The sequence below is a fragment of the Eucalyptus grandis genome, chromosome 7 (assembly GCF_016545825.1).
Source record: "Eucalyptus grandis isolate ANBG69807.140 chromosome 7, ASM1654582v1, whole genome shotgun sequence".
Classification (NCBI taxonomy): Eukaryota; Viridiplantae; Streptophyta; class Magnoliopsida; order Myrtales; family Myrtaceae; genus Eucalyptus; species Eucalyptus grandis.
The window spans coordinates 29,561,064-29,578,059 of NC_052618.1; the positions used below are offsets into that span (position 1 = coordinate 29,561,064).

The window sequence follows — 16,996 nt, forward strand, 5'->3', positions numbered from 1 at the left end:
AATCAAGACAAGATAGACCATTCAAAATCATCAAAGATATCACACACCATTCAGATTAAGGGATGATATTTCGCTAGTAAAATCGATAAATTGATCTTAAGCTTTAAAGATCAAAATATCAATTTTATTCTTGCTCGATTAATTATTTCATCTAAAGCCTTATAGATGAAATAAAAACCCAGGCACGGTTATGAATTAGGCAATAAATCCTAATTGGGAGATATGCCTATCATTCAAATATGCTTAATGGATATTAGATAAACAAATTAGGGGATAAAATATTCAATGAAACCGAGTAAGGAGTATTACCTAATTGTGACAATAATTTTCCAAATTCGAGCGTCAAGCAATGGATCACAAACGGTGACCGATGGTGGTTTGCAATGCTCGATGGTATGAGCAAAGGCATGCAGCGAGCGACACGGTGGGGCGAGTGACCGACAGCAACGAGGATGCCCAAGATGGATCACAGTGGACCGCTCGTCTAAAGTCGAAGACGTCGAGGTGACTCCGCAGAGAGGAAGCTTTGACAATTTTTTTCTTTTGTATTTTCACTGGACAATACCTACAGAAGACCAATTCACCACTTAAACTTATTTCATCAAAATTCTAGCAACTCTTTTGACTATGGACTCTGTGCTTGCAAGTGGTGGCCACATATATGACGTGGTATTCATGCTGGTCAGAGATGTTGGCCTCTTTGGACTTCGACGAAACCTACAAATAATGAATACGAACGAAGCGCTAAAGCCTGGTTGGTGATTGTCGGTGAGTCGAAGAAAACACTTCAGGCATCGCCAGTGCTAGATGGAACTTGCGGAGTCCTCGCCGACTCCGAACTAGGCCGTAGTGGTTCAAGCGTCCTGGGGATGTGCTGGTTCGTGGTATTGCAAAAACAGCAGATCATGGATCGTCGGGGATGCGAGGATTGCACGAGTGATTGCTGCAAGGAGAAATTACGGTCCCGCTAGGGCAACGGCAAATCAAGCAATAGTTGAGCGCAAGGAAGGTGGTAGCTCCATCAACGTCTCGGTTGAGCTGGGCTCGTCAAGGCTTGGTCATGACGGTAGGGGGTTGGCACCAGATCATCAGCTCGTCGGAAAGGCAAATAGGTCACAGCAGTGAGTCCATCGTCGTTGCAGGGGACAACGCAGCAAAGACGGTGTAGCAATGGTAACTCAGGCGGCTCGGGTGTGACACTGCGGCAAAGGGCCTCGTACAACTGTTCGGCGCAGAGTTCGTTCTCTTTTCTCTCGCGTGTAAATCTCTCAACATGCCTTTTAGCATAGAAGTGCCGACCCCCTCAACAGTGTTAGCGTTCTCCTTATTTATAGGACAACCAAGGCCTTCAAAGGAAAGGACACAATATAATGTATTTTATTCCTTCCTTTCCTCAAATGCGTGAGTACTCATAACTTTGACCATATATTCATGATTTTCGGCCACGAATTCTTTCCTTTTCTGCTCATGCCCCTAGATGCGTAGGACGCATGAAATTTTCTTTATCGGTGCACTCTTTCTTGTTTTAAAACAAGAAATATATGTCCCAATCCTTAATTTGGTAGATTCTTGCGTAGAAATATCACACTTCTCTGCACCTAGTTGACCGAGATTATCTTCTATTAATAAAGATATTTATTCTTCCTCAAAGATCATGCCTGTTAAGATCCCATGTGAAAATTGTGCTCAATCTTTCCCAAATTTGTGTCAAACTTGGTTATATTACGAAGCTTACTCCAATCTTTCACTTTCCGCGGGCTTAACTTCAATAAAGCTCACAACCATTTACCAAGTTCATCTGCTGCCAACCCGACCCAATGCAATTATGTTCAGAACTTAAGCCCATCCACTACTAGTCCATAAATATGCAAGTATATTGAGATATGCTCCTAATAACTATATGTAATGCGATTTATTATTTTTGTTTAGGGGCTAAAATTTAGTCCCTAATTTTTGTGCAATAAATGAATGATAGGGTCGTCAAAATTTAGGTGTCAACAAAGAGGTAAAGCCTTCCATGAGTTGCTTGGGGAGGGGGAGAGAGAATTTAAGCTTGCACCTCATTGGCTAAATTTAAGTCACTATGATAGGTGACATGTCATTATGCATGGCCTAGATCAATTAGTGAAAGAATGGCTAGGATTTAAGCTCATGTAGATTGATGACTTGGCTTTAGGAGCATTTCGGTGATTCTAGGCAAAGGGGAGGGAAAGGATCGGCCGGCCATGGTGGCTTGGTAGCGTGACTTAATGGACTGACCTGTCGGATGAGTTTTGTAAATTTTGGTCCGATTGTATACAATTGAATGCAAATTGGAGTGATTTAGCTTGAACGGGTTGATTTTGATACTCTAGTTATCCAATTTCACCCTCAATTTCACAATTTGACTTGACATTTTTATCAATTTGATTGAATGAAATTAGGTTCAAATTGGTAAAATTGACTTGGCCCAAAAGATAAATTATAATTGACTTATGGTGGGCGAAATGCCTTAAAGATACCCTAATTGCATTAATCTCTTTGAAATTTGACATGGCCATAGCCAATTCTGTCCCAATTGATTTAATTCAGCCAAATCGAGGCTTGGTTCAATTGACATATCTCTTGTGCTTAATTTCCAAAATGAATTTGAAATTTCAATTACCCATAGTCCGGAGATCAACTCCGGTAGCTGGTTCTTTGAAGATAAATGTGGATGGATCCATCTGTGAGGGGTCTACGGAAGGAGCCGTGGCTGGTGTAGTTCGAGATTTCTCCGGTAGCCTCGTGGATGGCTTCGCGAAGCAGTTCGGCGGTGTCGAGCCTTCACATTGAAACCCTAGCTGTGCTTGAAGCCTTGGAGTACATAAAGCAGAAAAAGATAGCAGAAGCTTCAGTTGAAACCGATTGCGAGGGCTCGTGCAATCCCTAAAGTACAAGAAAGACTTTTTACCTGGGAAACACGTGAGCTGGACAAAGTGCCTTGAACTTCTGCAGCAACTTCCGAACGTGAATCTGCGCTATTGTCCGCGGGCCGCCAACACAGCTGCGGATTGGGCCGCGCGACAAAAAAGAAGTAAAAGCCTCCCTTGCAACTGGACGTGTTCTCCCCCTCAAGGCCTATGGGCCATATTATGTAATGATGCATCAATTGTGGGGCTGAGACCAGCTATAATATAAATAAAATAGCACTTTTCGACAAAAAAAAAAAAAAAAAACTGTCACTAAGGACTCAAGTTTAAAAAATCAATAGAAAAGAATGAATTTTGGAATTTTTTATTAAAAGCCCGAGTCTTCAATTTAGTTGAAAATGTTGACTCCTAATCATTTTTCAAAAAAAATTGGTAATTGAAATTGAAACTATCTAAGAGAACAAAGCCATTATGAAGGTTTTATGTATTTTTTTGTGGAGAGTTGACCAAAAGTTGACCTATCAATGATTTAAGCCTTAAAGTCAATTGAGTCACACTTTGACTTTTTTTTTTTTTAATTTTGAAAATTGAAAGTAAAAAGTGAAATTAACTAATCTGTCTTTTAATGCAAAATGCTAAATTTTGACCAACGGTGATTTTTCAATAAAACTTTGACAAAAGAGTTATTCTAAAGTCAACCTTTGACTTTTTGAAATCAAAGTGTACATGACATGGAGACAAACTGCTTATACAAGAAAGAATGTTAAACGACTCTTTTTTTTTTTTGTTAAGAACTAGGTTTTGTTGTGATCAGAATCCAAATCTCAAGTTTTTACCTTTAAATGATTGATTGGCTAAAAAATGACGTATATATAATTTTCATGTTAAAGTAGAGAATAGACATTTTCTACTATTGCTAATGGTGTATATATAATTTGATTCATAACCGCACATAGACTTTAGGATTAAACATACAGACCTCTCATAGAGAAAAAGGAACCAATCTTGGGCACTGGGGTGGACTGATGTAATCATATTGTTGTACTTTGAATATATAGTTTGTACCGACCAATGGCTTAAGTCTAAGCTCGAGACGTTTCTACCACATTAGCACTAGATCTTGACAAGTACCTAACCGACCTTAGAATAGGAATATAGATGTGCATTAAGAAATCACAAGTTGTTATAGACGTCAAATTGGGAGAATGCAAATGAGGCACGCACCTTCTTTATATGTAGGGGAGAAGCGCTATCATGTTGCACATCGACCTTCTCCAACCCTACTAATAGGCCATTTTGAGAGAGACATTGACGTCGTGAGACATTGACGTCATGAGACATCGACCTTCTCCAACCCTACCAAGTGGAATCGGATGGATTCTTATGCAATGAAAAAATATTCAATTCAAAAAGGAATTGAATATAGAATAGGATGGAAAAGATACAAAATCAATAAGAGAAGGTGGTCAGAAAAACTTATTAGATACCATGACTCTGGTATCTAATAAGTTCTACCTACTATTGGATTTGAACCAATGACTCCCGCCGTATGAAAGCAATACTCTAACCACTGAGTTAAGTAGGTCATTTATCATCACAAAGAGAAACAAAAAGAACTCATCCCATCGATGAATTATAAATCCAATGGTACTATTAAGAAAATTATGGCAACCAAGTTGTGATTGACATGGGTTTCGTTAGTGGGAGTTTGGCATGTACAAGATTAGAATTGGCAATTTGTAAACAATGCCCACTTGGAGAAAGAGAAGTAGAGGTAGTTACGCAATCTTGAGACGTGGGTATCGCAATCTAATATGTGGCACATGTGGTTGGCATAAACATCGCAAAAGTGTTCAGCATGATGCGGTTAAAAGTTCAAGAAAATTGCGAAAACCTTTTATTTTTAGGTGAAATGTCGCTTCTAAAATATAAAAGTGATGGCGATAGCGGTCGGACATGTGCCGGAAGTGGATTGGCATAGTGGAGAGGCGGCTGGCATTATGCCAAACCTAAGCTGGTACTATAGTCCATGGAAACGGCCAAAACGCGTGGCACCCATCCAAAACTTGAGGTCGATCGCCAGCCTTGGGAAACGAGTCCTAGAATGTGAGGGAGACAGTTGAGGCTCATAATTATAGAAAGAACGTCTCAGGAGAGAAGAAGAGCACACACTCGACCAAATCATGAGATTTTAATTATTTCGCTATTTCATTCCTATATTTACTAAACTTTCGCAAGATCTTCTCATGTAAAAAATAAAGAATACAAGTTATAACATTTTTTATCCATAAAAAAGAAACAGAATATTTTCGTCTTAAACAATTTGCAAATTATATGATTATTACTGGAAAAAATAAAAAGGTCGTCAATCTATGATCAGCTAACTCTATCCACAGAAATGAAAAGAAAAAGGTAACTGGAATAATTGAAGTGAAAGAACAATATTATTTTATGGGATAGTTGTATGGAAAATTTTAAAACTTAATGTAAAAGTACAAATAAATTCTAAAATTTTCAAAAGTGTAATTAAGTTATAAAATTTATCATGAAATTACAATTGTGTTCTAATTTTTTTAAAAAATACTATCAAATCATAAAATTTATCATTTTAGTCTAATCAAATCCTTCCATTGATTAATTTAAAAAAAAATTAAGACTTAATTATACTTTTATGATAAGTTTTAGGATTTGATTATACATTTCCAAAAAGTTTTAAAATTTCATGTGCACTTATCCTTTAATTTAATTAGAAGGAATTCTCTCCATTTTCTTTTTCGACTCTTCTTTCATCTTCAAGAAAAGAAGAGACGTACAGAAGAACACACTACACACATAGATGCCATTTATGTAATGCACAGCCACTTTGCACCCTTTTCTACTCCCACGGAAGTTGAAGAGGCTTCTCGCCTTCTAGTTCTGATAAATCATGAAAGAGCATTGAATTCAAGGTATGAAACGGAGATACTTAGCTATTCAACTTTTCATAACATGTTTACCTATACGGGGCAATGATTTTACCAATGTTCATCCGAATTGAATTATGACAACTTTTAGAGTTGGTGTAATTGGTTGGAGTGTTAGGGATTTTGGTTCAACAACCAGAGGTCATTTGTTCAAATTTCACGAATTGCATACAAATAATAATTTGAGTGTCTAGGCAACTTACAAGGCTTCAAGGCCTGGACTTAATTGATTAATAGGCTCAGCCGTGTATTTTATGGATGTCAAAGTAGACATGCCTCCATGCTTGTGTCCTTGGCTTATCAAAGTCATTCTCATACAACCCGAATCTGCACCAGCCACTACAAGTAATTGCGTACTTTTCGTTTGAGGACTTTTTGTTGTGAATATAGACAAGCGAATCGGATAAAATAGTTAGAAGGAATGAAAGAAAATTTGATACTAAATTTACGTGATTCTATGTTCATGGAAAAGCAACATGGAATTTTATTATAGAAACAAACGATATACTAGAGATTATAATAACTCGAATACTGAAATATTCAATTGGTATATTTTAATTCTCAATTATACTCAAATTCATATAGTATGTAGCCCTTTTATAATTTCTAATGAAATCTTATTTTAGGAATTAAATAAATTTTACTCATAAAAATTTAATTAGTTAAATCACTTTTGGATGTAATTGCAACGGAGATTTCTCCTCCGTCGAGAGCTCCCACAGCTTGCTTCCGGAAAGCTCTAAGAGCTCTATCCATACATGTCCGGTATTGTTGCGACTTTCTTATTCTTTCTTTTCAAGAGCTCTGCATTAAATGCAGCACGCGAGGCTCCACTTGTTCTTTCCTTTCGTTGGCCACAACAGAAGAGAATAGCGAAGGAAAGAAACAAAAGAAGTTTATCAAAGAGTAGGGGTGTGCAACTGGATGGGTATACGTGGGAACCGGACCAGTCCACCTGAAAAACAGGGTCGGGAACTGGTTTCCATTAAAATTGGTCCGAGAATCGATTCCCAAAATTCAAAATCAATTTAAACCGGTTTGGGAACTAGTTCCGAGTGATTACCCACTCAGGAATCTGTTCCCGAGCCAGTTTTGGAATTGGTTTTGTAAGTAAGGGTCTAAAACTTTATTTTTTTTCCCTAATTTCCATTATTACTCCTGTAATCACACATCGTTTTTCCTCTTGGCTCTCTCAGACACATACAGCACTCCTCCTTTATCATTCCTCTTCCTCACTTGCTTCCCTTCCTTACCGGCTCCCTCTCGCACCGTATGACGGACAAATGGCGTTCTTTGCCGCCAAATTCTTATATACTACGTGGATTGGCTCGCCTAACTTCTCTTTTGTAAGAGGAGTTATGCTTGCATGAATGAACAACTTCATGTAGTAATTGTGGGAATAAGATTAATACTAGACTCGTGTTTGTTGCTAGTGTTTATGCAATGTTATGATTTTTGCTTTGTCTTATAATTTTATTTATGATAATTAGTCCCGTGGATCATTAATTTTTTCGTTTGGTAAAAAAATTCATGTATATATTTATTACAAATGCTTAATATTTTAATACAAATTAGGAGGATTACGTTATTTTATAAAATTTGAAGTCACATAGGATATTGGGAGGTTGCAAAACAGGTTTAAGTGAAAACATGGTTGACCTTGGAATCGAATAAATTCCCTTTACCATCTAGAGACTCTCTCTTCAGTGGTCTAACCAAGGCCCACATCTATTCCAAATTTGACCTCAAAGCCGGATTTTGGCAATTGGGCATCCATCCTGAGGACAGATCCAAAACAGGATTTTGTATCCCGAACCAGCACTTTCAATGGAAAGTTCTTCCTTTTGGCTTAAAGGTGGCACCATCCCTTTTCCAAAAGGCCATGTGTCGCATCTTCCAACCAATTCTATCGAGTGCAGGATACATTGATGATATCCTCGCTCTACACCCCGATGAGCAAATCCACACTGTCAACTTCTTGAGCAGCTTGCGTAAATCATAAAAACATGGTATTATGCTTTCCCAAAGGAAGATGAATATTGCCTGTGACAGAAATTGAATTTCTTGGTATGCACCTTAACAAAGGTACATACTACCTGTACGCATATAGCCCAAGAATTATTGAAGTTTCCTCAGACAATTTCACAACAAAGCAAGTTCAACAATTTCTGATAATCAATTATCTCAGGGTCTTTTTGTCCCAAATATTGCAAAACTTCTGATCCCTTTGCAATCCATGCTGAAGAAGAATTCCCCACCTTGGGGAAAAACTCAGACCAAAGCAGTAGCAGAACTTAAGGAGATTATGCAGAATCTCCCACCATTACAAATACCATCAACAGGCAAAAGAATTCTCCAAACTGACGCCAGTGACGAATACTGGGCAGCCGTTCTCTTTGAAGAAATCGATGGTAAGAGACTCCTCTGTGCTCATAAAAGTGGAAAGTTTTCCCAAGCTGAAATGCATTACCATTTCACTTTCAAAGAAATCTTAGCAGTAAAAAATGGAATCAAAAATTTGAGTTCCACCTCATTGGCCACCACTTTCGGGTAGAATTAGACATGGCATCTTTCCTCGATGACCAAAGTTTAAACAGTAAGCAGATTCCAAATTCCCAACCGCTTCGATGGGCTGAATGGTTTTCAAAATACTCCTTTGAAACTAAGCATATTCCTGGAAAGAAGAATGTACTTGCTGATTTCTTATCAAGGCCAAAGGCACCAGCCGAGATCAACATGTATATCAAAAGGCCTGCTTTCCATATGCTCAACCATGGAGTAAAATACAAAATTGAGAACATCAAAGATTCACAAAGCTGAAATACCTCAGGAGATTATTCAACAAATCCGGAACGACAGCCTTTGCTGAAAACTTGAGAACCTCATGTGGCAAAGCCACACGCACTATTCAGGTTCAATGGAGGTTCGATTCTTTATCCTTTGGGTTAAACATGAATTATCCATTCATCCATCCTCTTATCTGGAAAGAAGATGATTTTCCTGAACATCTAAAAACGTTATTATGGTACTTAACCAATAAGTATCTAATAGCCTTTGAAATCCCAACCAGAAGATTCATTGCTAACCTCACAAGGATATTCTTGCTCGGAAAACATTGAAAAAGAATGTGATAGAAATCTTTTAGAATTTCTAAATTGGTTCTATCATCCTACATGTTGGAAACAAGACTTGGAAAAAGAACTGAGATCCATGACACCAGATCCTGAAGTCCATACCATCCTATTTTTCCGACGCCCTTGGAACTTTTGCAGAAATAATGGTAGTATTCTTCATGCACCACCGGAAATAGGAACTACATCTTATAAACCTAACTCCGAACAAATGAGAATCCCGATTTACAAATCTTATCCTAGATCTGTTCGAATGTGAAAATGAATATCGAGAACTCCTGTAGAATCCTATGCCAGAAAACAAGACCATTCCCGAAGATATTTGAATAATGCACCCACTACGTGGGATCATTATGACCTAGCACAAGAAGCTAAGGAAGCACTCGGACAATACAGACAAGCCTCATCGTCCCAAGAGCCTGAAATGACAAGCGAAGATGACATTGTCCAATCCACCCAAGACCCCTATGCACGCTTTGGAGGACCTCTGTCTCAGGATCCCTACGAACAATTCCAAAGCATGGACACATCTTTTTATGCAGAACCATCCAACTGGCCTCAGCCAAGAATTATTGACCTTCAGCAAGATGAAGATACAACCGGGCTGAAGAAGAAGCATCGCATTGGGCTCATGAACAAGCATCCTCATCACGAAGGCTGAATCAAATTCTTTCACCGAAGACCTTGAAGCCCTTGAACAAAATACGAGGCACATCTCCTAGAAGAAAACTCGGATGATTCGCTTGCAGCTACAATGCTCGAGACGGACGAGACCGTTGAGTCCGTACATTTCCACCGTAGCAAATCACTTCACTTTTACCGTAGCACTAGGCTAGGAAAGTACCGCTCACGCACGATTCGTTCATAGTGTTCGAATAATTCCCTTTCGGTGCCCCTGTTTGTTCCCGAACCCGTGAGCTAGGTCCTTGTTTGTCTTTGTGACCTCTTATTGCCTATATAAGGCGATGAGGGTGTAATGTTTTGGGCAGAGTCCCCTGAAGTAAAGTGTGTGCTTTGTGAAAACCTCTCCATGGCTTTCTAAACTCCTCTTCTTCTCAAATCTGGTAGGATCCTTCAAGAAAAGCAGCTTGGATAGATTAGAAACGATTCCATCCTGGCATCTCTGAGTGTCTCTAGGCTCTGAACTAAAGGGCTGAGTGGTTTCTTGCTAACAGGCTGTCCCTGAAGGGCTAGGTTCGCCCATGTGGGATGCATACCTGCAAGAAATTTACTCTCCTTCCCTGGTTCTAAGTCTAGGTCCATTCATGGTATCAGAGCCATGGTTCCGTTTTTAATAAATCCATTCCATGCGCTTGGTAGGTGAATCCAGATATGAGAATATCTTCCTTCATAATGTCTACAGAACCCGAAATCCTTGAAGCACCGGTTACTCTGACACCTTCAGCTTCATCTACCGAATTTCGTGTTTCTAATGCTTCTAAGATAGACTATCTCTATGAAGTCTCTCTTAGCGATGAAACCAAGATTTCAGAAACCCAACTCCCCCTCATGAACCCTTATTCCGCTTTTGCAAAACCAAACTCTTCATTTTCACCCATCCGCTCCATCCGTCAGCTAATTCACAAGCCCATTGTGAGTCAGAAACTTCAATAAGTCCTTGTTGTAAAAGTTCCAAGCATTCCTTTTGAGCTAGAACCAAATGTTCTGGCTTCATTCCCATGTGGCTTGCCTTGGTGGGGTTTATGTCTTCATTTTCTTAAAAGGAAGCCTTTACAAAAACTCGGGTTTTTCCATAAAGGATGAGGGCATTTTTGAGCAAATTCTGCATGAGATTCTGAACAAGATTCCAATAACTTCTGCATAATCGGATCTAGTAGACTCATTTGAATGGAAAATAGTCTCTGGATATTAACAAACTCAGAGAAATGATCTCTATACCTAAGACCTTTTCCAGGAATAATACGAAGCTGGGAGACTTGAGTCATGATGTCCCACCCAATTATCAGGTCTTTATTGGGAAGGTTAGATCCAAAAATTTTGCAGTTATGGAGCACTGCGGGAAGAACTGGACAGTTATAGGAGTGGTTCTGACATTTGTGGAGAAAGTATCTCCGGACGCAGAGTTGAAGTATCGGGTGTAGGGAGTCCAGAATTCTTCAGGGAGAATTTTGGTGTCTAGAATAGAACAACTTGCTCCTGTGTCAATGAGAGCAATGACAGTGATTGGTTTGGCAAACTTTGAGGTGAGGATTTTAACTGGGAAGTGTGGACAATGGGTTTGACTTGAAAATATGTCGGGTTTGGTTCTGAGATGATGGTGATATATGGAAAATATCTTCGCATCGAGTCGACCCGCTTTCACTGGAAGTTTGGTAGGAGGGAATGGCACAAAGAGTTTGTTCAGATGGTTCTTCATCACAGAGAACAAGGATTAATATCATCATTTTCAAGAGAAATACCTATTTCACTTTCAATATGATGGATGAGATGATTCTGACCTTTTCTCGCCTGAGGACAACTTTTGGCGAAATGTCCTTTTGATTGCAAATGTAGCAACGATTTGATTTTTGTGGCTTGTGCGATCCTTTCTCTTGCGTAGGTATCGCCATTTCTTCTTTTCCGGAAATGCTTGGAGCTATGTTTGGATTTCTTTATCCAAAATTTCTTGTAGTGCTTCTTCTTGCGGGAGTACTTGCCACATGTTCCATCACAGTCTTTTTTGGAGCATTTAATTTTCAACTCTTGTCAGGAGCAGGCTGATTCTAGGCGTTTGTCATTTGTGATGTATGTTTGCACCATATTGCGCTTTAAGCATAATTCTTCTAGGCATAGATGGATTTCCTGCTGTATTTCTCCCAAGGGAATATCTTGTACCTGCCTTTGTTTTCCAAAAAATGATCTTTCCACCATCTGGGATAGTTCTTTTGGAATAGAAGTAAGGAAAACATGCTTAAGATTTGGTTCTGCTCCAATCTGATAAAAGGTTTGAAGCATTAACTTAAAATGCTTATCAAGATGTTTCTTCTGGAGGGAGCAGCATCGTCTTTCGAAGAATTCTCTTTTTTTTTTTTATCTCTATGAGATCACCAGGTTTCCCCACAAAGACATGATATAAGAGAGTAATCGCATGGCTGAAAGTGGGTGACATTAGAAAATGGATTTGATCTTGTTCTGCAAGGGATTGCCACCAATGCTTCAAGCTTCCTGTGAATCTTGTAACAAAGTTGTACAATACATCATTCATATCAAGGTTGGTGATAGACTGCGTATTCATAGGATTTAAAAAAGAGAAACCGATTATATCAGAATCGGTATATGGTTTAGGTCTAGACCCTACCCACTCTAGACCCAATCATTCCTATTAAAAAGGATAAATCAAGCCCACAATTTTTTACTTTGACAAATCCTCTCTCTCTCTCTTCATGATGGTCTTCCTGCTTTTTGACTTCGTCTTCTTCCACTATCTTCATTTTCACATTCACGTGGATGCAGAGATGAGTTGAACACAACAAAAAAGCCTCCTCACGATTTCGGCTCATAAACGAAATCCACACGTAATATTCTTCTTCTGATAATTTCAGCTGATCAATTCACATATGCGTTGGCCAAAAAAAGAAAAATTCATATATGCCAATAATTTGACTTGCACGTGATCGAGTTCCCATAATCTCATTAGTCCGAACTACAGATATATTTCCTACGGTTTTGAGGAAATTGGTGAAAGAATTGCCCACCGTCGAGCAAAACTCCCCATCTACTGCGGCGGCATATTTTTTAAAATAAAAAAAAATTAAAATATTATTAAAAGTTGTCTACGTTAGCGCCGTACTGAAGCCGCATCAGCCGGCCGACGTTTAGTTAGCAAAATCCAACCAAAATTGATCAGAAATGATTGAATTGACACAACGTAAAAATGTTTAGGACTTAATTGGCACCAAAAAAAAGGTTTAGAACTAAATTGGCATAAATACAAAAGGTTTATGACTTTTTTGGCACTTTTCCCCTACTCTTCTTGGTTAGATAAAGACGCTAGAGTTTAATCTTAACCCAAAGCGTGAAAATATGAAACTTCGAAGGTCAATTGGTGCCCGGAAAATTTGAATTTATATGAAATTTTGTGATATTACCATTGATTATTCTAAAAATTTAAGTTATTAAATGAGTATGTGATTTATTATCTAAATATTTCAAGAGATTAATGTCCATGGGACCACATTTTCCGCTCATTTCCATCCAGCAGTTTCTGATTTGGTGGTTTTCTCGAGATTTTTTCACCAAGTCGCGATCCCAAAGTCCACACAAGTCAATGTCTGGACTCCATGCCTAGCAACGAAAGCTGTTGGACAGCTCCAAAAGGGGCCTCCATGCACTGAAACATCAGGACCGGACCCGTGACCACAAGCGTCTCGTCATCATTTAACGCTGTCTGTTCTCGTATTGACTCTGCGACATCGTGAAATTTCCAAAAAACGGGGAAGCGTGACTCTCGTTTCCGAGATATTTTTCCGCGGTTTTATTACCCGGGTAAAGAGAGGCTAGGGTTGGAGCGCTCTATAAAACCACCATTCCACTGGAGAACCTGTGCAATACCATATTCACCATCCTCGTTTCTACACATATCTTGAGAGGCAATCCAAGCATGAAGGTGGAAATACAGTGGAAGAAGCTGGTCAAGCCGTCAGTGCCGACACCAAGCGACCAGCGAAAATGGAAGCTAACATCAATAGATGAGCTTCAGATGCCAAATTATGTGGGCGTTATCTTCTACTATAGAGATAATGCTGGGAACCCCGGAGTCGATATCTCTCAAAGGCTTCACCAGATGGAGGAGTCACTTTCCAAAACTCTAACCCTCTTTTATCCTATGGCAGGGAGATATATCGAGGATGACGACGGTTGTTTTATCGACTGTAACGACCTTGGAGTGGACTTCGTCCATGCCAAAGTGGATGGCCAGATTGATCAGCTTCTCCATAGAGACCCCGACATGGATTTGCTCGAATATTTGTCGCAATTCCCGAACAACCTAGTAGGCAATCCACTAGTGGTGATTCAAGTGAATACGTTCGAGTGCGGCGGAATAGCAATTGGCTTGCGCTCTACACACAGGATCAGCGACGTGCACACCATGGCCATATTCGTTAATTCGTGGGCCACCGCTTGCCGAGGTAACGTCGATGTTACAGTCTGTCCAAATTTCGAGTTGTCGTCTCTATTCCCAATGAAAGTGTCGGCCGTTGCGAATTGGCCTCCGCCACGGATTATTGGCAGCAAGGAATTCACGGTGTCTAGGTTCAGGTTCAGCGGTGATGCTGTATCGAAGCTGAGAGCCCTAGCAAGGGATGATGCAAAGGATTCAATGGGCAACAACTTCCAGCCTTCGAGGGTGGAGGTTGTTTCGGCACTAATAAGTAAGGCTCTCGTCAAGATTGATCGATGTGGACAGGGCGAAGAAAGGCCTATCGCAGTTTATATGACGTTTAACTTGCGCGATAAAGTCAAACTAAAGATACCCGCAAATTCTTGTGGCAATTTCTTCAGCATGATTTCTGGGCGCTCCGATCAACCCGCGGCCAGCAAAAGGAATCCGAGTTCAATGAGATGGTGAATATAATCCACAATATGATATCGGACGCTAAAACGAAATATGCAACAATAGTAAACAAGCAGGAGTTCTGCTCGACGGTGGGGAATTCTATAGCCGAATTTGTCAAAGTCGCGTCCTCAAGCGAAGTCTTTACGATTCCTTTTAGTAGCTGGTGCCGTTTCGGGCTATATGAGATCGACTTCGGGTGGGGAAGGCCGGTTCTAGTCAGCAACATATCATTGAATCTCAGATCGGTCTTTCTTATCGACGATGAAGAGGGCAAAGGAATTGATGCATGGACAACCACAACTGGAGATGAGATGATTCTTCTTAAACAAGATCCGGATATTCTGGCATTCACTTCCTAGTTGGAGGTGGAGAGGTTGCACGAATATGTGATCTGCGAAGTCATCGTATCTTACTATAATGTATACCAGGAAAATGAAAATGGACTTGGTCTATAGTATTTGTTACATCTGTTTCTTTTCTTTAAGAAGGATGGTTCTTGTGGACAATGTTAATCAACTTATTAAATACCTTAGAGTGAACTCCTCTATCGTGTTCAATTACCTGAGGCTGACCCCCTCAATCCATTGTACTAGAGCGATCCGAGAAGAATGATTAGGGTCATATTCTATCATTTCTATGATGTCCATAGGATATGCTTGTTGTAAGCACTAGCAGGACACGTACGGTTGTAATCTTTATCACTGGATTGAAAGTTTCATCATAGTCCAAACTGTACTACTGTGAGAACTCTCATGTCACTAGTCGAGCCTTATCTCTTTCGATTGTTTAAGGGTTGATGTAATGGCACACGATGGTATGATAGTGGGTGGAAGTTCATTCATTTGATGTTTTGAGTGGGTATATATAATAAATAAAGGAGTGAGATCCTCTAAAATTTTGTGAATGAATTGACACTTTAAATTTACTTTCTTAAAATGAATGGTGTATCAAAACATCAATTCATGATTCAGATTAACCCGGAATAATCAATTTATCAAACTGCCCTTGCCTTTGGTGGAAAATCACATACCTACAAAAAGTCAGCTTCCTTCTCTTTTTTTTTTTTTTTTTTTGGAGATCTAAAGAAAATTGTGTTCATCTCTCAAAAGGACACATGAGAATAATTAACATTTATGACAAAGAAATTGAAGGAGAGTAAACCATCTAGTTTGGCGAGATGACCATTGAAGCTAGAGGATCTATACTTGAATAGAGCACATGGATATCGAGTTCCAAAAAATGAATAATAATAATAATAATAATAATAATAATAATAATAATAATAATAATAATAATAATAATAATAATAATAATAATAATAATAATAATAATAATAATAATAATAATAATAATAATAATAATAATAATAATAATAATAATAATAATAATAATAATAATAATTTGAAGATAGCTTTTAAATGTAAAATTAGATTGGTAGAGCTCAAACTTCGATCTAGAACAGAATCAACAAGAGAGTTAAGGGAGGGTGAGACTAGCTCAAATCATTTCCTATGGCTAAAGGTTGAAGAAGATGAGCCAAAGAGGAAAGGAAAGGGAGAGGGGGAGAACAGAAGACTTTTCATCTCCCTATCCGAAATGGCTTTTTGTGCATTGCCCTCCTTTCCAATCCTTGTCCTTTGCGTCACTTATCGGCTACTTCGCTATCTGCGGGCCACTTACTTGGATGTTGCCTGCCTTGGAGGTCATAAATTTGTGGACAAACGAGGTGGGAAATCGCAAGTCCGAGCTCGCGGTTTGTGACCTCCGTATTAGAGGTACCCAGCTCCATACACATAGACATAGACACATACAGCGGTCACAGCCAAGGTCAACCAAAGATGATAGCTCCAACAACTAGATGAGTGTGGACGAGGACTAGCAATGGTTGTGGCGGGCTGTCGATGGCACAATAGGGTCTGCTATCATCAGGTAAGCATTATTCGAGGTTGCCAGAATAAGAAGGGAGAGGGAAGAGAAATAGGAAGAAAAGGTGAACAACGCAAATAAAAAGACTTGAAGAAATTTCAACCATGAATACTAGGGATAATCGGTTCCAAGGTGGACCGGTTCCTAGTTTATGAAATCAGGAATCAGCCCCACCTAATTTTGGAACTAGATTGAATCGGATCGACCAACCGATTCGGTTCCCAGGTGAGTCTATGAACTGGTGGCATGGGAAGAAAGACAACAGCCTTGAAGTAAAGTAATCAAGCCACACAAACAAGCGGATGTCGCGACCTCTTTTTTCTCGGTGCCCGCAATCGGGTACGGCCGCCTAAGGAGGCTAATGGATCGGCTGAATTTATTAAGCCCGGACTTTCCCAAGTCCACCAATTCACGACTTAATGATTCAAGTTTTTAACCTATAAATCAATTTTTAAAATGGAGTCACCACTAATCGATTTGGGGTGGGTTGATTAGAAACCCAAGCGAAGTATTTGGAGAAATACTCAC

The 16,996-nt window shown here is 39.4% G+C and overlaps 1 protein-coding gene across 1 annotated transcript; it reads left to right on the forward strand.

The window, feature by feature from the left end:
• Positions 1–13,585: 13,585 nt before the first annotated feature.
• LOC104431840 (acetyl-CoA-benzylalcohol acetyltransferase-like) lies at positions 13,586–14,901 on the forward strand. The gene is made up of 2 exons (XM_039317689.1): positions 13,586–14,338; positions 14,488–14,901. Exons 1-2 carry the CDS (start codon positions 13,586–13,588, stop codon positions 14,899–14,901), a joined length of 1,167 nt encoding a protein of 388 aa, XP_039173623.1.
• Positions 14,902–16,996: the final 2,095 nt, after the last annotated feature.

Excerpts from the sequence above, each read along its gene's own strand:
- LOC104431840 (XM_039317689.1), top strand. The coding sequence starts at position 13,586 with ATGAAGGTGGAAATACAGTGGAAGAAGCTGGTCAAGCCGTCAGTGCCG. Across the intron at positions 14,339-14,487 it reads TCCAGCCTTCGAGGGTGGAG|CATGATTTCTGGGCGCTCCG; the intron begins GTTGTTTCGGCA and ends CAATTTCTTCAG.